The sequence below is a fragment of the Aulostomus chinensis genome, chromosome 13, assembly GCF_037954235.1.
Source record: "Aulostomus chinensis isolate RoL2024-O1b breed Wild chromosome 13, RoL_Achi_v1.0, whole genome shotgun sequence".
Taxonomy (NCBI): domain Eukaryota; kingdom Metazoa; phylum Chordata; class Actinopteri; order Syngnathiformes; family Aulostomidae; genus Aulostomus; species Aulostomus chinensis.
In genome coordinates this window covers 27,249,192-27,274,810 of record NC_141332.1, presented here as the reverse complement: position 1 = coordinate 27,274,810, position 25,619 = coordinate 27,249,192, and the positions used below count along the sequence as shown (strand labels likewise).

The window sequence follows — 25,619 nt, the reverse complement described above, 5'->3', positions numbered from 1 at the left end:
AATGTGAATGAAAGCAAAGCAAACATTCTGACACCGCAGCTGAAACCAAAGCCTATTGGACATTTTATTCTGGATCTTTTGATAAATGAACTAAAACTTGTTTCTTCAGCCTGAACACAAACAGGATTTGAGGTTTTTCAGGCAGAAAAATGAGCCCGCTGTGAAGATCAGCAGATCAGTCCCACCAAACTACCCAGCAGCCCCTGCAACAGCACGCCGCCTCTGATTTTATTTATCAGTGTGCCAGCATCGCTCCATTGACCGCGCGGCCATCCGGCCCATCACAAAATGGACGGCGTGGTGGAGGACAAGGGGAGGTGACGAGTCCAGAGAGAGGGTTTACCTGTCTCCCACACCGTTGTCACGGAGACACACGGCCTGGCAGCGTGACCTCGAGCTGTATGCAAAACTGAATGCAAACATTGGTGAAAGGTGTGTGTGTGTGTGTGTGTGTGTGTGTGTGTGTGTGTCCTGCTTGCCTGAACATGTCTGTGCTCACAAATAAAGGTTTCTTCAACCCCCAGCCCCACCCTCCCTGCCCCCGTTACCATGGAGACCCTGACAGGCAGCACTGACAGTTTAAGTGGTGTTGAGTTTCCAGGTGTGGCAGCACTTCATTCCCTGTTGTCACCTATTGTCTCTTCACCTCTGCAGTATTTCCTTCAGTGCCATGAAGACAGGGGGTGGAGCCATCACAAAAACAACAATGAAACACACACACACACACACACACACACACACACACACACACACACACACACACACACACACACACACACACTCAAAACTCCCAAATCTCATTAACAAACTTTCAGAACCAGCAGTTGTAGATTAAAGATGGAGGCTGATCCAGCAGCTGCTGCTCGGCCTGTTTTCTCCTCTCAGATAATTTGGGAGGCAGATATCAGAAGCTTCTCTCCGTTCTGATGAAGTCAAATCCAACAACTTTCATACCGTTTTTTTTCCCCCACCGGAGACTCGTGAAAGAGAATTATTTACAGTTTGAACCGAGAGAAGGAGCTTTTATTCAATAAATGAACTGACAGTGCTACCGCTGATTAAAACCATGTGATGCTGAGTTTATTTCAACGTTGAATAAAATTACCCTTTGACTCATTTTTAGTACGAAATGAAGAACTTCATTTCGTACTGCATTGAACTCAACTTGTACTTCCTCCCTGAATCGATGCAGTAACGATATTTGTAATTACAGAGCTCGACAGCGACCCTTAAACGAAGCGTAAGTGTCTCGTTGCGTTCGGATGCTTCAGGTCATCCTGGGGCCAAGAGTTCCGCCAATATCAGACACACAGGGCACCGCAGCAGGAAGTGTTCAGGAACTACTCACCCCATAATGCACTGCAGCAATATTCTGTGCCTTTCAATTCTGTGACCAATTCACCATTTTGTTGTTTCCGGCTAACTTGGCATAAAGAAATGAATAAATACTTCTCATCAGAACACGCAGATGACGGCTCCCACCTTTGACTTGAGAGTCCGTGAACCACAAAGCTGTTTTTGGACATTTTAGCCGCTGCTAGTCTCTATTAGCTTGAAGCTAAACATACGCGGCTGGCTCTTTCTGCAAGCTGGAGTCACAAAGATGAAACACAGGAGGGGAAAAAAAAACATCGTCGCGAGATCAAGACGATGTAACTCAGATCGATGTGACTCAGGAAAAATACACATTTAGGGTGAAATATCCTTTTAAAAGCGAGTGTTGTGGAGCAGCTGGTCTGCCCGGCGTCACCCAGCATCCACGGTGGAGCTCATCAACATTCAGACATCAACAGTTCCAGATGTGGTCATGTACTGTATTTTGCAGCATCTATTGAGAGGCCAGCTCTTCCTCTGATGTTGCTATTATCTTTCTGTAACACAACAAATCATAACTGATCAGTTCAGATATTGACGGCGTTGTTTGTTGATGCTCTCAGAGCCGAGCTGTCAGCGCGCCTCTGAGCACATAAACTGTCTGCTGCTTTTTGGAGGCGAACATTAGGAAGCCGCTCTGCTCGTTTGCTTCCTGACAGCAGCTGAGGAGAGAACATGAGCGCTGCTGTCCGACAAACACCGACGCAGAACAGATTTGTTGTTTTCTGTCTCGGAGCTTCTGCGGAGGCTTTAACAGGATTCACACAAGCCTTCAGGGAAATTTTCAGCTCCAGCAGAAAAAAAGAAGCAAAAGAAAAAGCAAAGAAGAAGTCACAGATGTGAAGCTGTGTGTTAACATACGACCTCAATCCTCTAATTTAACCTCCGGCGAGATTAGGACGAGCCGCTAATCCAGCACAGACCCAAGGAGACCAAGAGTTCTGGGTTTCTGATGTATTTGTTACGTATTTTTGTCATTTTCATTGAAAAACATTGTTTTTAACGATGAAATCTCTCAGTTCTCCCAATAAAACTGGATAAAGAAAAACTAAAATAAAGGGAAATGAAAGATGGTGAGCAGCGGTCCACCAGCAGATTAGAGAGAAACAGCTGTTCCCTCTCTCTCTCACACACACACACACACACACACACACACACTGAGAGAGAGCTAAAGGATGCATTGGAGGACCAGACTGAAGCCTCCTCAACTGCTTGAGTGAAAGTCTGCTGTGAGCTCCCTGATCCCTCACACGTGTGCGTCCCAACACACATGAACACATGTCACGCCACTTTTAAAGTTCACGTCACATGTCATGTGTACATGAGCAGCATCATTGCCGGTGGAGGAGTCGGGCGGAGGTCTGTTTCTATCACTGAGTGACCAGAGTGTGGTCCCTCATCAGCAACCCAATGTCTGTGTGTGCTAGAGGGAGATGCTAGCAGGGATCTTTGCTAGCACGCCACAGGGGCGGAGCCTGACCGCAGAGCATAGGTGTCACCTGAGCAGCTCACTGCAATAAGAACTGAGAGCAAAATACCAAAAATTCCTTTTCTTTTCAGAGAAAAATGTGATTTACTTTTAGTTTGGCCGCTGGGTTTGGATGGTGTTTGCTGACAGGAACAACATTGAGAGATGAAATGACCTTCAGACGTCTTGATGGATGGAACTTTCTCAGGTGAACTTGTGGCTCCTGTTCGCCAACGTTGCGGGAGCCCTGCTAGCTGGGTAGCCGCTAACGTTAGCTTGCAGGGCACGTTACCTTCATGAATTAATTTACACCGAATTCCTTAGAATTACTGATCGTCACTGCTGGAAATGTGGGCGTGTCCAGCCAATGACAACAGAGGTTACAGGCTCGTCAACACACAAAACAAGTTGTTGTTCTGGTCTTCGTACAACTGAAGAAGAGGAAGGAGAAGACGGAGTTGCAGAGTGAGAGGATGAGGAATGATGGGGATAAAAAGGTATAGAAATGAGGAGGAGATAAAGGTGTGCATGGCGGGCGGGTCGGGTTGGGAGTGGGGGTGTGTGTGTGTGTGTGTGTGTGTGTGTGTGGGGGGGGAGTCCGTCCAAACAGACGCTTTAAACGATACGGAGACAAAATGCCGACCACATCTCTCTTCCTCTCTTATCTCCCCTCCACAGTGAGAGCGGCGGAAGGAGAGGTGATCCAAGGTGAAGAACAAGGCGGCCATATTACATTTAAAACAGGGGGGGGGGGGGGCAGCAAGGAAAGTACAAGTAAACACACACGTTAACAGATGCTGACACACTTTCCATCTTTGTGAGGTCATCAGCCTGAGTCCCAGCCTCATGTCCTCACTACCATTGTTAAACCCCAACCTGGCCCTTCCAGAGGCAGAGGCAGAGGCAGAGGCAGAGGCACACACACACACACACACACACACACACACATACAGACTGGGTCAGTCATAAAACCCCTGGACCATGCGGGGCAGACTGGGACTGGTTTTGTGTGTGTGTGTGTGTGTGTGTGTGTGTGTGTGTGTGTGTGTGTGTCCTGCTTGCTGAGCGCAGAGGAGCACAAGGGAGATGAAGATTAGCTGGATGAAGATGGAAAAGCTGATGAAGCTGAGTGTTGCTATAGTGATGAGAGGCGAGGAGTTAAGACTGATCAAACAGATCCAACGACTTCAACGTAACCCAACAAAAAATCCCAACTGGGCGGTCGGTTTGCCCCGGTCATGTGATCAGAGATGTGCGGGCCACAGATGCCAGCAGGCACTAGCCTCTTTGTTAGCATGCCCGCCTTCAGTCGTGAGTGGGACGATGATTGCACCGCACATGGGGTGCGTTCCATACGGGGGCGTGGGCGTCATCCAAGAACTGTCACCAAAACATTTATGTTCACACACTTAGCATCTTTTAGCAAGGTGGCTAATATTAGCGAGCTATTAAAATACTTGAGGTTTTGGCCGGCTGAGAGAGTGCAGAGCTCCCGGCAGGAAACAGGAAGTGGCAAAGAGAAGAAGAAGAAGAAGAAGAAGAAGAAGAAGAAGGTGTGTAATAAATGGCTGCCGCAGAGACGCTGCTGCGATCGGATCAGAAAGGAAAGGAGGAGAGCGCTGCTGATGATGTGGTTTTCTCTCCCTGCTAACTATCACTTCCCTCGCTGTCACCTGTCAGTCAGGATGCTGGCGGAGGTGGTTGCCGCGGCGACGGCCAGTGACTGTACACTTGGCAGAAGGTCTGTTAGCAGCTCGAGTTGTATTCTCGCAGGCGGCGTCTCTCTAGAGACGCGCCGCTGACAGTCCTGCTTGTCACCAAGCATCTGCTGCCAATTTCAGCACTCCGCTTGCTCAAATACTGCACTGTACTCTGTATACTGCATGTACTTGACGTACTGCCGGTGGAAGTACTACCGATAGAACCTGAAACTAACATTGAAGGCACCTCAGCAAATGGTAAAACTAAGTACCTCGACGACTACTACTATTACCATTACTTCTGGTATTACTTTAACCACTACCACTTGTACTACTACGGCTCTTCAAAACAATTCATACCATTACAGCATTTACTGGTGAAACTACAATGGCTACTATTTGATGAAGTAACACTGACAGTACCTCGATACTACCACAAAGGAAACTTCATCTAATAGTGAAACTACTTGACTATCATGAATGGTCCTTCTATTTACTGCAATTGATACTGAAGACTAAATCCTCAGTACTAAAATTACTACCATCATTATCATTACTGCAACTACAACTGATTCTACAGTAGTATTGCTGTGGCTGTAATACAACTCCTACTTGTGTTTCCGCTGGTACTGCTAATGAAACTGCTAAAGCTACGAGGGCACACCAACCCGTTTACTCGTCAAGTACTCATCAAATGCTCATCATGCACTCATCAAGTCCCCATTAAGTACTCATCAAATACTTATTAAGTACTCAACAAGTATTACTTGCTGCTACACACAGCAGCTTCTATGTTCAAGCAAAACACGGCGCACTGGGTGATGTTTGCAGCATCTGGACGCCATCTTTGTCTGTGTGTGTGTGTGTGTGTGTGTGTGTGTGTGTGTGTGTGTGTGTGTGCAGACAAAGTTCAGGAGCCCAGTGTACAGAGCAGCTGTACAGCAGCTGACCTCTGACCCTGCCTACAGGTGCCTGTGTGTGTGTGTGTGTGTGGGGGGGGGGGGGGGGGGGCAGCGACCTCGTCCCCTCTCCAGTCATACCACCTGCTACCAGCGCTGTTGGAGACATGCACACAAGTACACACCTTCTTGTTTATGTCACATCTGGGGTCCTCTGGTTTTTCACTTGTGAGGACCACCGTTCCCAGCGGCAGAGCAAACATGACATCCATGAGGATGAGGCCTCAAAGGCGTCTCTATATAATTTACAGCGTACGGCTCGACTGAGTCAGTTCAAGCGGAAATGTTGCTTATTTTAAGGGTTGAACTGAGTTTAATTTGAGTCTGGGCTCAAGGTTCTGAGTGTTGGATGTTCAGCTGCGAGGTTCCAACAAGAGCCTGAGACCAGCGTTATAGGAGGAGAAGTCCTCACAAGGATAGCTGCACAAACATGTGTGTGAACCCTCCGGCGGGTTTCCGTTCCACTTCGCTTGTGTTGTTGGAGCAGGTGGCAAAACAACACACACACACACACACACACACACACACACACACACACACACACACACACACACACACACACACACAATAACAAGCTAACGAAATTATGCTCCTTGTGTTTTTGATTTCTGGCTCCACATAAAAGTCAAACACACACACACACTCTCTCTCTCTCTCTCTCTCTCACACACACACACAGAAACACACAAACAGACACACACACTCTCTCTCTCTCTCACACACACACACACACACACGTGGATCTTTGTATCGAGACGTCTCAGTGGCTCAAACACAATCGTGGGCCCGAGGGGGCGACCGAGATAGACAGACGCAGACAGAGATGGAGAGGGAGGCTGAATAGGAGCCTGAAAGAGTTCCTTCACGGTTCTCAAGGTTCCGTATGAAACGACGCTTTAAATGTGCCGCTACATGTAAATAAGAAGAAAAGCAGATTTAATGTCGCCCAGAGAGATGGCTTTTTTTCCACCTGTTCTCCTTGTTGAGGGAGCAAAAATAGATAAAAGCTGCTTTTCAGACGGCTCAACAATGAGGAAAACACACAAAGAACACAACCAATAATTGAACTGAATTTAAAAAGAACCACTGGTACCAGAACAGAACCAGAAAAAATGAACTGGTTCTGAACAGTGATGAGGTTCCATTCCAGTTAAGTCACGTGATGTACGTCTGGAGCTGCTCCAGTCAGGCGGCGTGCGCAACAGGTCTCCAGTCTTTGGAGATGAGGGTAAATGTCAGGTCACGTGACGCTCATGGCGCATGCTCAGTGAGGTACGACAGCTACTGAGTTTAGTTGAGGGCTGTTTTTGTTCTGAGCTCAACCTGCCTGCAAACCCCGCCCACTGCCCTCTGACAAAATCCATTCTATTTGACAGGCCCCGCCCATTACTATTTACACACACACACACACACACACACACACACACACACACACACACACACACACACACACACGCTGAGAGGATTACCTTCTGCTGAGTGAGGACTGTGTTCAGGAATGTGTGTGTTGGAGAAATCATGTTTGAGAGTTTCACAAAGAACTCTTTGTGACCAAGGAGCCCCCCCCCCCCACACACACACACACTCATCATCATCATCATCATCATCATCATCATCATCATCATCATCATACCTGGCCCATCATGAGTAGATGTATCCCAATAATACCACCACACTCCTATTAATACTAGTGTATACAAGTACCACAGCTACTGTGATTGAACTTCAATGCCACGTCACGCACTTCTCTCTGGTACTCCTCACTGGTACTTCTCACTGGTACTCCTCACTGGTACCTCCCTCTGGTACTCCTCACTGGTACCTCCCTCTGGTACTCCTCACTGGTACCTCCCTCTGGTACTCCTCACTGGTACCTCCCTCTGGTACTCCTCAGTGGTACCTCTCTCTGGTACTCCTCACTGGTACCTCCCTCTGGTACTCCTCACTGGTACCTCTTTCTGGTACTTCTCACTGGTACCTCTCTCTGGTACTTCTCACTGGTACCTCTCTCTGGTACTCCTCAGTGGTACCTCTCTCTGGTACTCCTCACTGGTACCTCTTTCTGGTACTCCTCACTGGTACCTCTCTCTGGTACTCCTCACTGGTACCTCTCTCTGGTATTCCTCACTGGTACCTCTCACTGGTACTCCTCACTGGTACTTCCCTCTGGTACTCCTCACTGGTACCTCTCTCTGGTACTCCTCACTGGTACCTCTCTCTGGTACTTCTCACTGGTACCTCTCTCTGGTACTTCTCACTGGTACCTCTCTCTGGTACTCCTCACTGGTACCTCCCTCTGGCACTTCTCACTGGTACCTCTCTCTGGTACTCCTCACTGGTACCTCTTTCTGGTACTCCTCACTGGTACCTCTCTCTGGTACTCCTCACTGGTACCTCTCTCTGGTATTCCTCACTGGTACCTCTCACTGGTACTCCTCACTGGTACTTCCCTCTGGTACTCCTCACTGGTACCTCTCTCTGGTACTCCTCACTGGTACCTCTCTCTGGTACTTCTCACTGGTACCTCTCTCTGGTACTTCTCACTGGTACCTCTCTCTGGTACTCCTCACTGGTACCTCCCTCTGGCACTTCTCACTGGTACCTCTCTCTGGTACTCCTCACTGGTACCTCCCTCTGGCACTTCTCACTGGTACCTCTCTCTGGTACTCCTCACTGGTACCTCTCTCTGGTACTCCTCACTGGTACCTCTCTCTGGTACTTCTCACTGGTACCTCTCTCTGGTACTCCTCACTGGTACCTCCCTCTGGCACTTCTCACTGGTACCTCTCTCTGGTACTCCTCACTGGTACCTCCCTCTGGCACTTCTCACTGGTACCTCCCTCTGGCACTCCTCACTGGTACCTCCCTCTGGTACTCCTCACTGGTACCTCTTTCTGGTACGTCTCACTGGTACCTGGTACCAGTAAGTCAGTAGAATATATCTGTACTGTGTTCTGGAGCTGCAGGTTGTTGTTTACAGACTCACAAACGTGAAAACCACTAAAAGTGTGTTTCCAATAGTACCAGCACTCAATCTGAAGTAATGTGTGAGCAGAGTCAGTACTTGTACCTCACACCTCCTCTGGGCTCTGCAGCAGCCGAACTGCAGTTTTAACAGTAAAATTACTGTAATTTTCTGGAGGAGAAAGGGCTGCTCGCCGACTTGCTAATGGCTGCGATCACCTTCGCCTTCTCTGACAGCGAAGTCGCTCGTCTGGCTGTCAGACCGCCGCTAAAGACACCTGTTTTACATCCACGGCCATTTATTTGCGTGTAACAGTGGCGGGGACCTGCAAGGACGAGGCTTCAGTGACCACGCGCAGGTGGACCATGACATCATGGCGCCATGGGAACCTACCCTTGCTCCCGTTATTTTTGTGAAGCCTCGTTTTTCGTCTGGCTCAGTTTGATGTTAGACGTCCCTGAAGGACGGCGTTCGCTTCTCACAGGACCAGGAATGTGATACTGTGATACTATGATACTGAAATACTATGATACTGTAATACTGTTACACGGTAATACTATGATACTGTGAGGAGTTTGTCCGCCCACCGCGAGTTATGTGTATCAGTGAAAAGCAGATGGATGAAGTGATGTGGGCGGCGGCGTCCTTCAAACACCTGATGAGCGGCGTGACAGGAGTGCAGGTGATCTAGCAGACCTGCAGGCTCCCTGAATGCCAATGAAAACGTCGAAATCAATCAAAGCTCGTGATCAATAACCTGAACTCGACACACACTTGGAAACGCCCGTAATGATCAGAGGTCATGTGATCAGGTCGTTTACATGTAAATGAGTCATGACATCATCAACTGTACATGGGGGAAACGAACCACTTCAATGAACACACACACACACACACACACACTGTCTTCATTCACAGGGCAGGCTTCCATAGAAGGCAAGAGTGTGTTGATGGTGTGTTGGTGTGTGTGTGGAGACTCATTACTATGAGTCAGAACACACACGTCGTTGTGTTACCATGGAGACGGCTGAGCTGGTCAGTGTTGATCAGGACTTTTAACTTGTGTCCTCTGCTTAACTTTCTTCTACCTCAGCTTCATAATTCGTCTGTAAGGTCAACAGCTGGTCTGACCCCAGGCCCCGGGTCGGGGGTCTGACCCTGAACCTCAGATGTCCTGGGGGAGCCGACTCGACCTCGTCTCCCAGCCGACCTCCTACCTCTGTCATGGACGTCCAGTGGAAGCGTCCCTGAGTCTCCGGCTGGTTCTGCTCTTTGACCACTTCCTCCATCACACAACGTCCCTCTACAAGTGGGGGGCTGGCAGGACGTTCCAGGACTACTAATGTGCTGTGTGTGTGTGTGTGTGTGTGTGTGTGTGTGTGAGTGTGTGTATGACGTTATTCACCTTCGACCTCTATACTCTTTACTCCTAACAACTGATTCTGAGTGATATTTGACCTTCAACCTCAGCAAATACAACACCTGTGTTGATGTCCAATGAGCTGCAGGTTCAAAGTCCAACGTGTGTGTGTGCATGTGCATGTGCGCGCACCAACAGGCCACCACAGACACACGATGACTGATGCGTTCATGGATCCTTATGGAGAGAAAATGTATTTTCGGGAAGTGGAAACTAGCATGCTAGCAGATGCTAAGGAGCCCAGCGGCAGCTGGAGGCTGTTGATGGGCCTTTAGTCTGCAGATGTTTGTTCAAATTACAGGAACGATCGTCTTCTCACAGGCGTCCAGCCGCCAGTGGGGCTCTGCTCAGCTCTTTCACATTAAATTCCATGTAACTACACAAAGTATAAAAACTTCTGTCAGCACAAACCAGCTGAAGTCCAGGCCCGGCGCTCAGTGCAGCTTCCTTGTTCCTGCTACTTCTCATTCACTTCAATTGTATGTGATGTCATTTCTCAAGCCACAATTAAAAATCATGAAACTGAGTGTGTAGAATTTTGCTGAGTACCAGGTTTTTAGTCCTTCGTCTGTCAGCCCTCAAAATCAACTGACTTCATTGTGACGATTTTATGAAGACAGTAAAATACTCAGTGGTGACAGAAAAACCAACCCGTATTGTTGATAAAACAAGAGACACCAATCGTATTTCTACATTGTCTTTGAGACCAAATCAGGACAAACTTCTCATTTGTTCTCTGTCTTTTCACCTGGTGTTTCCTCGGCGTTTCGCTGCAGGATCGTTAGCCGGTTAATATTCTTCCTCCTCGTCTGAAAAAGAGGAACCAACTCGTCTTCACGCCCTTTATTTCCGTCTACGTGATTTGCCACTGTGACTTCAGTGCAATAAACAGATTAAAAATATGCAGAAATATCAACACCAAGATGCAGATGAGAACGAATCATGAATTTCTGCTGTGTTGCGTCTGCAAGCAGAATGACAAGTGAAAAACCTTTAAAACGCACATTTTCTGAATGGAGTTCTGTCTGCATGAGCTCACATTAATTTACCACAAAAATTCACTCTGCATTTGATCCAAACTCATCAAAGAAAAAAACATTTATTTGTAATCATCATAAAAATATTTGAGTTTGGGAGGTGAGTGCGTTTTAGCTCCACGCGTGAAGGATGGGAATGATAATGGAAACTGTAGCTCCACCTCCCAGTGCTCCCGCCTCAGCCACCCAGTGAAGCACAGACGGCGCCACATCAAAATTTAAGCAACATGTTTATTGAAATAAAATCTGGTTTTAGCTGTAAAAAACAAAACAAACAAAAACATTGTACATTTATTTCCCCAGGGAAGAAGAAGAAGAAGGAGGAGAAGAAGAAGAAGAAGAAGAAGAGTACACGGTGGTGAGTGATGGAGCAGATTAGATGTGCGGCGCCTGCGGCCTCCAGTGTTAAAGACCGTGCGAGCCGCTAGAGCACCGATACGATAGCGATGACAGTGGAAACGCTGGTGTGTGTGCGTGTGTGAGAGAGTCTTTGGTATTTTGTGAGTTTTACAATGAATCGCCCTTGTTAGCACACGCACACGTTGCAACAAAACAGAAAAAAAAAACAGAATTCACATGTATGTACAGTCTGAACACGTCTACAACACCTTTGATTGTCTTCTTCACAGTGCACATTTGTATTTCACAGCTCACCACAACGACGAGAGTCCATCAGGGCCAAAAACAGGTGACCCCCCCCCCCCATTTTGTTAAATAGAATAGAGCAAGGCACTCTGGGTAGAAGAAGGCGAAAGTGGGCGCCTGGAAAATTACCTGCCATTAATCTGTGCAAACAATTGACTTTTTAGCCCCTGTGATTGGGAACATGGCAAAATTAAAAGTCGTATTTCAGCTGACCTGACAGGAGGTGCGGAGGTTAAGAAATGGCCGTATTTAGTCAGTGTACCTTTTCCTTCATAGCGGCGTTTTACACCCCCTCCCTCTTAGTCCGTTCTTCACGGCTTGGCTCCCTGACTGAGCTGAAATTACTTTAAATTGGTCTGAACTGGATGGAAACACTCTAAAGTGACGCTCAGCCAGTCAAGTTCCCAGCTAAAGAACGCCAAGACACAATAAAAAATCAGGGGTGGGGAAAAAAGAAGAAAAATAAATAAAAAAGCACTGAGGAATTCACAGTCACTCTTTGTCACACTTCAACAAGCTGATCCGGCCATAAAGAGCAGCTTTTAAACTCCAGGCAGCTCTCCAGAAAAATAGGGGAAAAAAAAGACTTAATGAGGATGTCAGCGTGAAGGTTTGATGGCCGCAAGGAGGAATCAAAACTGAATGACAAAAAACTCATAACTTCATTACACCACGAAAAGGTGAAGCACAAATGAAACAGAGGACAAACACGTAGATGCTAAGGATGGCTTTACACGCCCAAGCGCTCATGCCCAGGGTCGCAGCCTGACTGGGGGACTGACTGGGGGACGGACTGGGGGATGGACTGGGCGAAGCCACTTACAATCGTTTACTTAACGGGAATCCAGAAGCTCACTCAGTTCCCTTCAGTTTTGCTCATTGGAGGTCTTTTACCAAGTGGGTGGAGTCACTGGCTATGTTTGCAAGAACAGCAGTTTTCAGTCATGAACCCCATTAAACAACAGGGTGGCTTCGATGCTAACGGGTAAAATAGTCTTCATTAACAACAATGACATTGAGAGGTGGTGTAAACCAGACCAAAGATTTCACAGCATTTTAGTCAATCATTAGTCGGACTTTGATCGTGTCAAGTAGACCAGAATGTGACAGAAGCTGAATGCAAACAGCTTAATCAAAGTGCTGTCTTCAGGTCAGTCGTACGATTATCGCTGTCCATGAAAACATAGCGAGTGTAACCACAAACTTGTGTCTGAACTGTTTTCCCACTGGACAGCTGGATACCAAGTTGAGGCTAACGCGCTGCCAATGGTCTGAGGCCAAATTTTATTTTTTTTAAAAACAAATTCAAGGCAAATTCCATAGCGCAAAGGTTTCCAGAGAGAAGGAGTGGACTTCTGAGTGTTTTGACAGCTTTATGGACGCTTAACAAACAACACAAGCGTTTGTGGGTAAAGGACTCCCGTGAGAGCTTCTTCCTTTCAAATCAACCTGACATCAGCCTCTCAGTTTCATCCATGTTTTGACTGGACGCTGAGTGAAACTAGTGTTCCAAAGTTGAGAGCTTTACAACTGTTGGAGCTGAGTTACAGGCAAGTTTCAGTCAGATTCAATAGTTTAGTTTCAAAGATGTTTGAGCCAACTCACGCTGCATGAAAGTTTCCCTGTGCTGTGTAAAGCCAGCCTTAGGATAGACCGATATGGGATTCTTCATGGTGAATTCAAACCCGATGACTGATGTACATGAAAGAATAAAATGCCTTTTCCTCTTGTAGCATTTTTAAGGAAACACTGTGCTTTGTTGGATTTCTTAAACAAAACTCTGAGAATCAAACATTTCTACATTAAACAAATGCATCAACATTAACATTTAAAGACACCCGCCAGTATTTTCACTCTTGAGGGCAGTTAAACCCCCCAAATATCAAATATTGGTTAACCCATATGTGGTCTATCCCGCATGTTATCTTTCATGATGTGACAACTGTGGTTTCCATGTAACAAAAACTAGAACGAAACAAAAATGGTGAACAGAAAAAAACTCAAAGGAATATCAGCCGGAAATGTGCAGGGGGGGGAGTCAGTGCAGCTTTGGTGGAGGAATATCGGCTAAATATGTCCCAGCATGACTACCACACCCGGTTGGTCCAATAGATGTCCCTGTGGTACATTGCCGTGTTTGCATAGTCTCCTACCTGTTTGTTGCTGTATTTGGGTGGGTTGGCCTTGTAGCTGTAATCCGAATATTGGTCAGAGCCCGTTGAGTTGTTATCGCCTGTTCCCACGAAGGTGTTGGTGGCGGGGAGGTCCTGAACAGCCTGGTGCTTCTTGGAGGCAGAGGGTGACTGTGGCTGCAGCTGGATGGAGGGCAAGGGGGAGTTGGAGCGGTAGTGGCGGCCCAGGTCTGGGCTTCCTGGCGGGTAATTAAGGGGCAGGTGGATTCTAGGACTGTCGTTTACATTGTCGTTGATGAGGTTGAACTTCAGGCCTTTCTGGAGGCTGGCCTCCTCGTCCTCCTCCAGAGGCTTTGCAGGTTTAGGAGCTTTCCCCTTCTTGCTCTTCTTCCCTTTGCCATTTTTAGGGCCTTGCTTTGGGGCGTACAGGTCTTTGCTCTCCTTTTTGCCAGCTTGGTAGCCACTCTTGGTGTCCTTCTGCAGCCGGTGTCTGATGACCACCACAGCTACGATAACCAGGATAACCCCTGCAATACCCGCTAGGCTTCCATACAGAATGTTGCTGCGCTGGGCAAGGGCGTAGTTGGGGTCTCCAGCAATGTCCCTATCAAGAGGGGTGTAGAGGCTGTGTCCGACCAGCGCCTCAATGAGCGAGACATTGGCCTTGGTGTCGTTGACAAAAACATGGACCAGTGCAGTGGTATGCCGAGGAGGTTTGCCTTTATCCCGGACCAGCACCACCAATCTGTGCAGCCCGTTGTGTTTGCCTGTGAATTCCTGAGCCAGTGTGATCTCCCCACTGCTGGGCGATATGTGGAAGAGGCCATACGGGTTGCCACCTGTGATGGTGTAGACCAGCTCGGCATTGAGTCCAGAGTCAATGTCCTCTGCCTCTACCACTTCCACGCGGGTGTCTGGTGGGGTGACAGGAGTCAGGTATGTGTAGGAAGAGTTGGCTGGTTTGGTCACATAGGGGGCGTTGTCATTCTCATCCAGAACGTTGATGGTAACACCTACATAGGAGGATCGAGGTGGGTCACCAGCATCTACTGCCTTCAGGCGGAAGGTGTAGGTGCTTTCCTTCTCACGGTCGAAGGATATGCTGGACAAGATGGTTCCTGTGCCATTCTGGATAACAAATTTGCCATTGTCCGGTTCTACAAACAGCCTCACTTGGGCATTTTCACCCTTATCTGCATCAGTGACAGTCACTACACCAACAGGATTGAGAGGAGGCATATTCTCAATGACAGAGAAGCTGTAGCCACTCAGCATAAACTTGGGGTCATTGTCATTGCAGTCTACGACATTTATCACCACTGTAGCAGTGCCAGTTTTGCTGGGAACGCCCTTGTCTGCTGCAGCCACACGGAACTTATAGCGCTCAATCTCTTCCCGATCCAGCATGTTCTTCACTCGAACCTCACCAGTGTTGGCATCAATCTCAAAGAGCCTGGTCGCGGGAGGCTCAATGATGCTATAGGCCAACTCTGCGTTGGTGCCACTATCAGCGTCTGTAGCCAGCACATCCACAACCTTCTCACCGGGCTGATTTCCCTCAGCAAAGTCCACCTCGAGCAACCCAGGGGAAAAGTTTGGTGTGTTGTCATTCATGTCAGTGACTTGGACCTTGAGGGAGTTGGTGCTAGACAAAGCAGGGTTCCCAGAATCCACTGCAACAATTTCAATCCTGTAATCCTTAACTCGTTCATAATCCAGCAGGGTTGTCGTCTGCAGGAAGTACTTCCTCTTCCGATCGTTCGCTGACTCGCTCGCAGGTCGGAGCTGAAATGGGACATCACCTGCAACCACACACGTCACCACTGCATTTTCCCCCTCATCACGGTCTGACACCTGGACCAACGCCACTGGTGTGCCAATTGGCATGTCTTCTGATATATTGGCCACACCGTCCTGGTGTGTCACCAAGCCAATTCCACGGATCTCAATGGCTGGTGCGTTATCGTTCTGGTCCTTGACGTTGATGGTCACCAGCACTTTGGAGCTCTTAGAGTTGGGCCCACGATCTCTGGCAACCACAAAGAACTTGAGGAAGCTTTCCTCCTCACGGTCCACCAGGCCCTTGACATAGATGATGCCGGTCGACCGGTCGATACGCAGAAGTCTCTGGACGGCCTCCGACACCTGATGAAGGCTGTAGTCAATCTCTCCGTTGGTGCCAGTGTCTGCGTCATTGGCTCTGACCTACAAGTTCATTCAAGAGGAATTGTTAAAACAAGATAACATATTCACATCCAGTCTGCTGGTAAAACCTGACAATTTTTGTTTTTATAATCCTTACATCTTGCTTGTTTTTGGCATGTTAGTTTCAATTTTGCATTTATTCATCAAAATGAAGAAGTAAAAAGAAATTTAATTCAATGTGTAGGTGTATGTTTTAGCACATTAGCTGACAGCCTCAATCTTACAGAGCATCCCGTTTTATTAACTCCCTTAAACAGTGTCATGGTTAAATGTTGTCCACATGCTTTACTCTGTTAAAAAGTCACTACTTTGGTGATGAATTCCTCATCAAGCACAAACGAATGGAGAATGTCAATGATATGACAGAATCAACAGGAAATTAACTGGCAACTATTCTGTTAATCTGATCATTAAAAAGATCCCTACAGAGTCCTACAGGACGGTAAACTGATATCTGGGGGGTTTTCTGACTGTCGGACAGACAAGATCTCTCTGAGCTGGCGGAAACTTTAATCTTTTTTTTCAGATTAATCAGCAGGTTATGAAAATAACTGTTACCTTTGAAAACAATTTCACGATTTATATGTAAAAAGTGTCTGTTTTGTGTATACGTAGCTTAAAAACACCAGGTTGTGACCTTGGTTACATTGTAATGATTGTTTCGATTCTCTGACTTTGAGATACTCAGGGCCGCTGCTAATCAAACACTATAGAGTCCTCTTTGTTTTCTGGCTGGGAAGAATATTTTGGCTAAATCACAACAGATGTTCTAAGCTGAGCACTCACACTCACACAACAACATCTGATGGCTGTACAGCGGGTCATTGGCATCTAATAGGCAGATGAGTGACTGTTGATGTTTGTCTCATTATCAGAAAAGCACCAGAGCCTCGGGGCCCATTAGCAGACCAGAGACGACACAGCAGCAACATCCTGCGTCACACACCCAAATCCAAACTTAATAGAGCTAATTAGTGGACGAGGACATGCAAACTGTCGGCACAAAATCACTCAGGATGTTCCTGTTAGGGTGTCTGTCGATAAACTTATCTCACAATTTTTAATTTTGGCAGTTCAGTGTTGCTATTGAGAAATGTAGCTCAGCGTTTAGCTTCCAATGAGCTGGTTGTTGATTTAAACGTCCCAGGTATTGCTGGTTCAGCGACTCTTTCACCTGGTGCTTGCAGTAATGTAATTAGGCTTTTTAAATGTAAAGGCCATTATTCCTGTAAAGCTAAATGGATCCAGGCCAGGTTTGCACTTTGCAAAATAATCTCTTAAAATTAAAGTCTTAAACAACAAGAAACCAAGGGGATCTTTTGAAATAAACTTGTTAGGGTGAGGGACAGAAAATTTAATGTCTGTGAGTAAGGATTTCTTACTCTGGGTTTTAATGGGTAATTCAGCCTGCCGCAATTCAGGGGGGATTTTCTTTTTAACATCGACTCCAGTTCAACCTGCCACATAATAAATATCTAGTTTCCTGCTTGCTCAGCTCACTGATTCAAGGCAGGAGAGGTTAAAGAAAGCATGAAAAGTGAAATTATAATTTCTCCTGCCCATTGATTTCCTTTCCTCTGGTGTGGCTTTAAGCAGTGGACGTCACCAAACAGCGGTGAATTATTGACAGCTTCTGAGAATTGCCTATTGAACTGTTGAGCTGCTGGAGCTCAGCGCCGCTGCGACGAGGCCAGGGCTGGCAACTCTCCAAGGTCGCTTTGTCCAAGAGAACAACAAATAGAAGCACTGTTTATCTCCAGTTAACAATTAACCAGCTCCACTGGCTTGGTTCCTACGTGAGCAGACGAGAGCTGCTGCAGCTTCTGACCAGAAAAACTTCACATTTCTCTTCCTGAGTTCCAAATCACACCAGGTTATAAAATTCCTCTTCAGGATGATTTGGTTCAGTCCGTCTTATTCGATCAGATTGTACAAACTTTACGTCTTCATAAGAAAAACTACTTTAAACCTCTGAATCCCAAATTTTCTTTTTTAGGCACATTTCGATCCCAAAAATGACACAGCAAACCAGTTGAACCAGTCAGGCAATATATGCTGACGTCAGACAAACAGAGTGGTGAAACTTTAATTTACACGGCACATTGAAGTCTTACCAAAAATAGAGGGTTTGCCTGATCTGATACTGTCGCTTCAGTCAGCAAAAACTGGTTTAAGAACCGTTTAAGATTGCAATCAACAAGAAAAAAATTGTTCCGACTCGACTGATTTTTATGTAAAAATCATAAAATTCAGCAGTGTTCAGCAAAGCTATGAAGCTGCGATTAATTCAGCTGAGACCAACGGTCATAAAAAAGTGTGAAAATTGGTCTTCGTAGCAGGTTGAGCAAAAGCTTGAAGCCAGCGTTTGTAAATCGTTGCTCATCTGCTTGTGGGTTCAGGAGGTTCTTCCTGCCTGGTTAATCTTGAGTGAAATACATTCCAAGTGCATGTCAGTTGATTTGGGTTCTTTGGAGCCTCTTCTCAGTTGCTTGTCGATGAAATATCTGAAGCCCTTCATGACTGGAGCTGAAGGCCTCCATCTCTGGTGTAATCACACGAATTACATGTATGTCTTTGATGAGATTTAAAGATATTTGTTATCCACCAAGCCACAAATAGACTGGAGGATCAGATTTCTAAAATCAGAAACCAGTGGATTAAACTGGTTGTTGATTATTGCAGGACCAGAAAACATCAATGGGTCCTCCGTGGACCAGAAAACACCTCCCTGTTACTCTTTGCTGATGATCTAAAGTCCCCGAATGTTTGATTCTTTATTTTGTGATGCCAATAGGTGGGCGAGTGAAGGATGGTGGAATTGTTATTGTCAGAATGTTTCAGGATAAATGTTGGAGAAGTGCCCATCTCACCCTGAAATAAGACATTTCAGAGACAATTTACTGTCACGCAGCGGTTTGCTCCTTTAAAGAGCAAATTAAAAGCTGCGAACGAGTGAGTCTGCGCCGCCACTGGATGATTTAAGCAGGTCAGCCATTCGCGATGTCCCGCTGCCTCTAAAGCATTGCTCCTCCAACACACGGTAAGTGAAATGAATTCTGTGGCTCTCTGAAATGCAATGAGCCACATCCCGAGCAATAATACCAATAAGCCCTGTGGATAATCTCATGACTGACTCAGATTAAGTCATGCACAGCTCGCTGTGAGGCTGGCTGGTCGCAGGAAGGGATGGGCGGCGAAGGATGATACAACAGGACGCTGCAGAGCCACTGAGCTGAAGCCGAACCTCTGAACCGCACCGCTAGCTGCATCGCATCCCCCTGCCCCCATCAGTGTTTAATATGCGACGATGAGCAGACGCCGTCCCTCCACCCTGCTGTCCCTCCACCCTGCTGTCCCTCCACCCAGTTGCACCTCCATCCTGCTTAACCTCTCTTGTGTGTGTAACTGAGCAGCAGGAACATAGATCATGTCTTCACCTAGGAAGTGGATTACAGGTCACTGGTGAAGATGAAAGTGTGTGTGTATGTGTGTGTGTGTGTGTGTGTGTGTGTGTGTGTGTGTGTGTGTGTGTGTGTGTGTGTGTGTGTGTGTGAGAACTGACCTGCAGCACCGAGTGTCCCAGTGGGCTGTTCTCTGGTAGTTCAGCCTCGTAGTGACTCCTTTCAAACTTTGGGGCGTTGTCATTCTGGTCGGTGACTGTGACCCGCAGCAGAGCACTGCTTGCCCTCGCCGGCCTCCCGCCATCCACCACCCGGATATTCAGGTCATACGAGTCTTTCTTCTCACGGTCCAGGTTGCCCATGACGACCAGCTGCGGTTGCTTCTCATCTGTGTCCAACGCCACCTGCAGGCTGAAGAGCTGGTCTGCGTCTGGTCCAGTGCTCAGCGAGTATTCTGCCACGCCGTTGGAGCCTGAGTCCCTATCAGTGGCCATGGGGATTGAGAAGAGGGCACCGATGTGCGTGTTCTCGGGGATGGACAGGGTGAGGATGGGGGAAGAGAACTGTGGCGTGTTGTCGTTGATGTCCATTACCTCGATGCGGCCTTCGATCAGCCGTGGGCCAGAGCCGATACCTTTCACCATGTCGGTGATGGAGACCTCAAACTCCAGGAAGCATTTGTCAACCTCAAACAAGTTGCGGCAGTCTCTCAGTGTCTCGCGGTCGATGGGGATCTCAGTGGTGTAGATGTCACCGGTCTTGCCGTCCACCCGCAGATACGGCGAACCCACCTCCAGCTTGTAGAGGTGCCCGGTGTCAGGCAGGCCCTGGTCTGCCGCCAGGCTACCAATCAGCGTGTTTGGCGGCTGCTCTTCAGGAACGCGATACAGGATGTCAGTGGGCGCAGCACCACAGGAGACCAACAGGATGACCGCCAGGAACAGCAGAACCTCCCACCTCAGGGCTGCCATGTCGCCACCCGACAACAGCACTCTGGGAAAAAAAAAAACGAGAGAGACAACAGATTAGCGAGACCGCCGATCGGTCATCTGACACATGGTGTCCAGACAGATTTATGTCGGCGCGGTTCAGGAGAAGATTGTTGAATTTGTCTTCTCGGGTCACTCAAAGTGTCCTGATCGCCACGCGAGGCTTCAGGGCTCGTGCTGTGTGTAGAGAGCAGCCAAGCAGCACAGAGTGATGACTTCCTCCTGCTGCCAGTCCACTGCCATTCCGACAGCAAGACAAACAGAGCGCCACTGCAGGCGGCCAAACATACTGATGATGAGTGGCAGAGAGAAGGGACGGGCACCTAAAAGACCCTGAGTCTGCTGGGAAGAGTGAACCTGTTCAATGTGTCGTCACATTATTGTCTATACTCGCATGCGTCACCATCTTCCACGGGTCCCTGTGGTCAAAGTCACTCTATAAAAGTAAACAAACCAGCGCTAACTGCTAAATTCTAAATCTTTTTCCAGACCTGGAGTACTTTTCAAAACTTACAAAACTCCACGATAAAATCCAACCTTTCCAAGGAATTCCAGGACCAGAAGGAGCTCTGGAACGCAAACATTTGTTGTTTTTCTAAACATTATACATATGTTATCTGTGTGTTTACAAAAATCTGCGCCAGCATTTTCGCCATGAGTTTTCATTCATCGGCTCTTTCTTTCCCTCCGTCCATCTGTTGTCTATCGCGCCAGCATTAACAAGAAGAAAGCTTATTTATTATGTGCTAAGAGGTTCTACTGGGCGTCCATGTTCTATCCAGCTAAGTGTTCAAGGATGAAGGTTTTACTCTCAACAACACTGGTGTGCTCAGCCAGACTGCATTCTCTCCTCCATCCACCTTTCCTCCTCTTTGTCTCTTCACTTTTTCTTTTCTTGGCAGTAATTCATCTCAGACACTCACTCGGCTGTAGGAGTTTGTCGGCTGCAGGTCACTGAGGTTAATCTGAAGGGAGGCTTTTTTTTTCCTCCTGCCTTGCGTCCTTGATTTGGAGAGGAACACACACACACACACACACTTCAACATGGAGCAGCATGCTGAGCAGGAGGCAGGAAGTCTCTGTGCTCTCCTCCTACGACCAAAGCAACGCTGATGCTCCGACTTTACAAGTGTACTACTGAACTATGTGTGTGTGTAACTGTACTGTGCAGTAAAACCTTGTACATCCTAAGCCTGTTAACACCCCTACAGAGTGAGAATCAGAGGTCGGGTCTCGTACACAGAGACACGAGGGCACTTTCACAGCTACGGTCCTTCTAGACTGAGTCAAGGAGAAATTTCTGTGTTCTGCTTCTTTTCTATTTAGTCCGGCTAAGTTTCTAATTGCACAAACTACTTGTCCTTATTTCTCTCCTCCATCACTGCCCCTCTTTCTAAAAAACAAAACCAAAAACAAAACAAAACAATCATTTAACCAAATTGATGGATTAAAATGCAAGAAGTTGCCTGGTGGAGATGTTTTGAGCTGCACACTGAGTCTCTTGCAGTGGGTCAAGGATACGGCATGCAAGGAATCTTCATTTTCTGTCAACAAAGCATTGAATCCTGATATTTTAGGGTCTGGAAACAACAAATGTTTTGTTTGAGAAAAGACAAATGGTCAGCGAATTATCAAAAAAGCTGGCGATTCACTGACACGTTGTGGCAGCTGGTTGTTTTGTTTATGTCTGAGCAAATCCTGCAAATGGCCCGTATTCGTCTGTGCTCTGGCTTGCTTCCTGCAGCTGCCTTGTTCAGGGAACAGCCTTTTGAAAAACTACTTTGTACCCTGCAGTTCAGTCTGCACCCTTTCTGTTAGTCCAAATAAACACTTTGGGCTTCTTGAAGATCAATATTGTACTTCTGAGGGACCTTTGATGGAACATCCTTCAAACGTCTACCTGTTAAGTACACAACTGTTCTTGTCTTTATTTTTCAGTGTATAGAGACCCGTCCAGACTAAAATGTCACTTCTCTCCCCTCAGAACCTCTTTATTTAACTTTGAAATAAATGAAGTGTTTTAAAGGCTGGCCTACTTTTCCCTGGTTGTGACAGAAATCAGAGAAGAAGCAAACTTCACACGTGAAGTTGCAAGCAGCAAATGTTCGACCTGCTGGGGTCGTTGTCCAGTTGTTCATCTGAAGTGTCAACAGCTCTGCTCCATGCTGGGACACACACACACACACACCGACACACCGACACACACACACACACACACACACACACAATCACCTCCATTTGAATGTGAATGAGTGTTACAGTGTGAGGAGCATGTTGCTTTTCTCACATCTCTAAAGAGCTTCCAAATACTACAAACATCTGACCTCTGACCCCAAGGCATTTCCCATGTCACCGAGGAAACTAAGTTGCAACAACACGATTCATTGGCCCGTCAGCTCAACACATGAATCCATCTGCACGGAACAAAAATTGCTACTGTCTGACCAGTCGATGTTTGGCTGCGACGATTCGGTTCTTCTGCTTTGTTTATCAATTCACCTTTTCAGGAACCTTTCATAGGTGTAATTCTACATTACCGGTCTTCCAGGTACAGTTTGAGTCATTTTACCTTGAGACATTCACAGTGATTCAAGCTCATATTGAAAGTAAATTTCTGCACAGAAACCACATGAACTCTCAACTGCACTGAGACCTTTTTTAATGGCAGGTCGAACAATCAATGTGGCGTAACGTTAATTTAAGTGTTTTTCTACTTTGTAAGTCTGAAAAGCTGTCCAGTAAGACCACACGAGCCTGAGACTGATGAGTCAGAGCAGCCTCCAACATGAACAAACACTTCAGTTGAGTTTTGAAGGAAAGGCTTCTCACAACAGCTAAAGGAGAGAAATTACATCTTATAATTAATATATTTTTTCTTTTGTCGTTTCAAAAAAGAAAACTGCTTTGCCTTTTTTAGCCTCCCCAAGCAACCGCACCCAACACCCAAAACCAACCAGCATCAAACTTGGAGCTGCAGCTGGTTGACCAGGTTTTCTCTAACAAAAGCGCTCTTGTGTGACCACTTTCAAAAAACACCAAATAAAAGTTTGAGTCCTCACGCTGATTTCAACGGTCCAATTAATAGAGAAATTAAAGAATTCAAGTTGACCACATCTTTCAAAGCCATAAAAATATCCAGCGGGCCCATCACTCCGACCCTGGGAGCAGCACAATGGTTCCACTGTTGCCAGACGGCTGTCGAAGATCTGAACCACGATAGGACAACAAAACAGTCTATTCACTGCAGTGCTGTTCATTCTTGACACTTAACTTTATTCACTTGAATAGTTTGTGACTACATTCATACCAAATACAGGGATGCTTGTACCTGGATGCAAATATACACATACCACCGTATTCTGACTGCACAGCACGCTGACATTTACCTCAACAACAGCACTGAAACAGAACAGTGACACTGACGTCACCATCATGAAGCTGTGCTTTGCTGAACTGGACTGTACGATGGTTGCGCGTTAGATCAACGCCAGAGGTGACGGCACAGCGAGGTGCTGCTGCACACCCCACCAGCTGCTCACGTTTCCGGCCACCTCCTCCTGGTTTGAGTTCTTTCAGCTTTGTATGTCAGCCAATGTAAATGTTAGACCTTTTTTAGGACCAAAACTCAGTTAAATTACTTCAGTTAGCTGATCCCCCGTCTCAAATCGCACCAGCTGAAAGCAGTTGTGATCTTTGAGGAATAAAGTATTAATACAAGACGCAGCCTCCAAACAGACAGTTATAATAAATCAACATCGCTCCAACAGATTCAATAAAGAGGGACTATTTTCTTCATGAAAGCAGGATTTAGTGTGAGGCTGCTGTACTGCGCTGATGGAGGCGTTCCTAATAAATTGGCTACGTGTGCGTTTGTTGGAACAGTGTCATCAGGTCATGAGAAGTTTGGCTCACATGTCCAGAGAGAGTTGGCTGTAAAAATAAAATCAAAGTGGAGAGAATTCCTGTTGTGATGTTCACATCCTGCCAGCTGACATGTTCGCATGTTTGTTCTATGTGTGTGTGCGTGTGTGTATGAGGGTTTGTATGTGTGTGTGCGTGTGTGTATGAGGGTTTGTATGTGTGTGTGCGTGTGTGTATGAGGGTTTGTATGTGTGTGCGTGTGTGAGGGTTTGTATGTGTGAGTGTGTGTATGAGTGTGTTGTCTCTCCAGCCCTTTCCCACAGTCTCAAACTTTCTCAGCCACCCGCCAATGTGTATGTGTGTGTGTGTGTGTGTGTGTGTGTGTGTGCGCTATAGTGACAGCAGGGCTTTTACAGATGTTTCCATGTCTAAAGAGTGTGGCTCAGTGTGTGCGTCTGCTGCCGGGACAACTAACAATAGAGGACATAAAGGAGTGTGTGTGTGGTGTGTGTCCAGACAAAAGTGCTCCTCTGTACATGACAATGCAGCTGAATGGTCTTGTTACCACCCACCGTGTGTGTGTGTGTGTTCACTATTGATATTCAGAGTGTGTCTCCATCTTCACACCTCACCTGCATCACACGAGTCACCCTACATACGACTGCGTTAACCTCCAACCAGTCATGTAGATGTAAATGCCCCCCTGAGGCCTGGGTGGTCGACCCTGGACCCCCAGACACCTCTTAACCAGGAAGGTTCCCCAAGATCTCCCAAAAGTACGAGCAGGTCATCTTCTGGTAAGACAATAATCTTTTCTGGAACACCCTAAAGTGAGAAGTCTCCGGGGTCCAATCGCGGGTGTAGAGAGGGAACTGGCCCCTCCGTTCTCTTGAGAGTCACTCAGTGGTACACAAAGCCAAAGAAGTTTAGCTTTGGAGTATCAAGGACGCCCGGCGGGCCGTAGAACAGACTTACAGGAGAATCTGGTTTCACCAGAGTGATAAAGTAATTTAATGTGGTTTGTCTAGATTTTCTGAATGCTTTTGGACCAAGTTGTGCTGTGAAGCTAAGAAACAATCATTCATAATCTAAAAAGATGAAAAAAGAAGTCTTCTGTAGGCTGCAAAGCCTCATCAATGAATCCCACAGTGGTAATGACACAGTTTGGCCACCAGGCTGATTTGGGTTCAATGTCTTCTTCTACATCCGTGAACCTCAGATATAAATCAAGTGATTTCATTCTACAATCAAGTGCCACCAAAATGACTGAATTTATCCGAGCTACAAGCATTGAATCCACAGAACACTGACTTTGTTTTTCTTGCCATCAAAATCCTTCAGTCTGCACGCCCCACTTCAACCAAGTGAAGTGAAGCTGAATAGTTTTAAAGGCCTCACCTACTCAGTGCATTAACATTTAGATAGCTACGTGCATGCACACACACATTCCGACTCGTGCTTTT

The 25,619-nt window shown here is 46.8% G+C and overlaps 1 protein-coding gene across 6 annotated transcripts in view; it reads right to left on the bottom strand.

Moving 5' to 3' along the window:
* LOC147251581 (protocadherin-1-like) overlaps positions 1 to 25,619 on the bottom strand; it is a 163,839-nt gene that overhangs the window by 127,141 nt on the left and 11,079 nt on the right. For all 6 annotated transcript variants that reach the window (XR_015118975.1, XM_086222366.1, XM_086222365.1 and 3 more), the window contains 2 exons: positions 19,468 to 20,299; positions 13,722 to 15,905 (listed from right to left, as the gene is read on the bottom strand). Coding sequence is in view for 5 of the 6 variants with exons in the window: in XM_086222366.1 (XP_086078492.1) it covers positions 13,722 to 15,905; positions 19,468 to 20,277 (2,994 nt within the window). In the remaining variant the exon portion in view is untranslated. The remainder of the gene's footprint in view (positions 1 to 13,721; positions 15,906 to 19,467; positions 20,300 to 25,619) is intronic.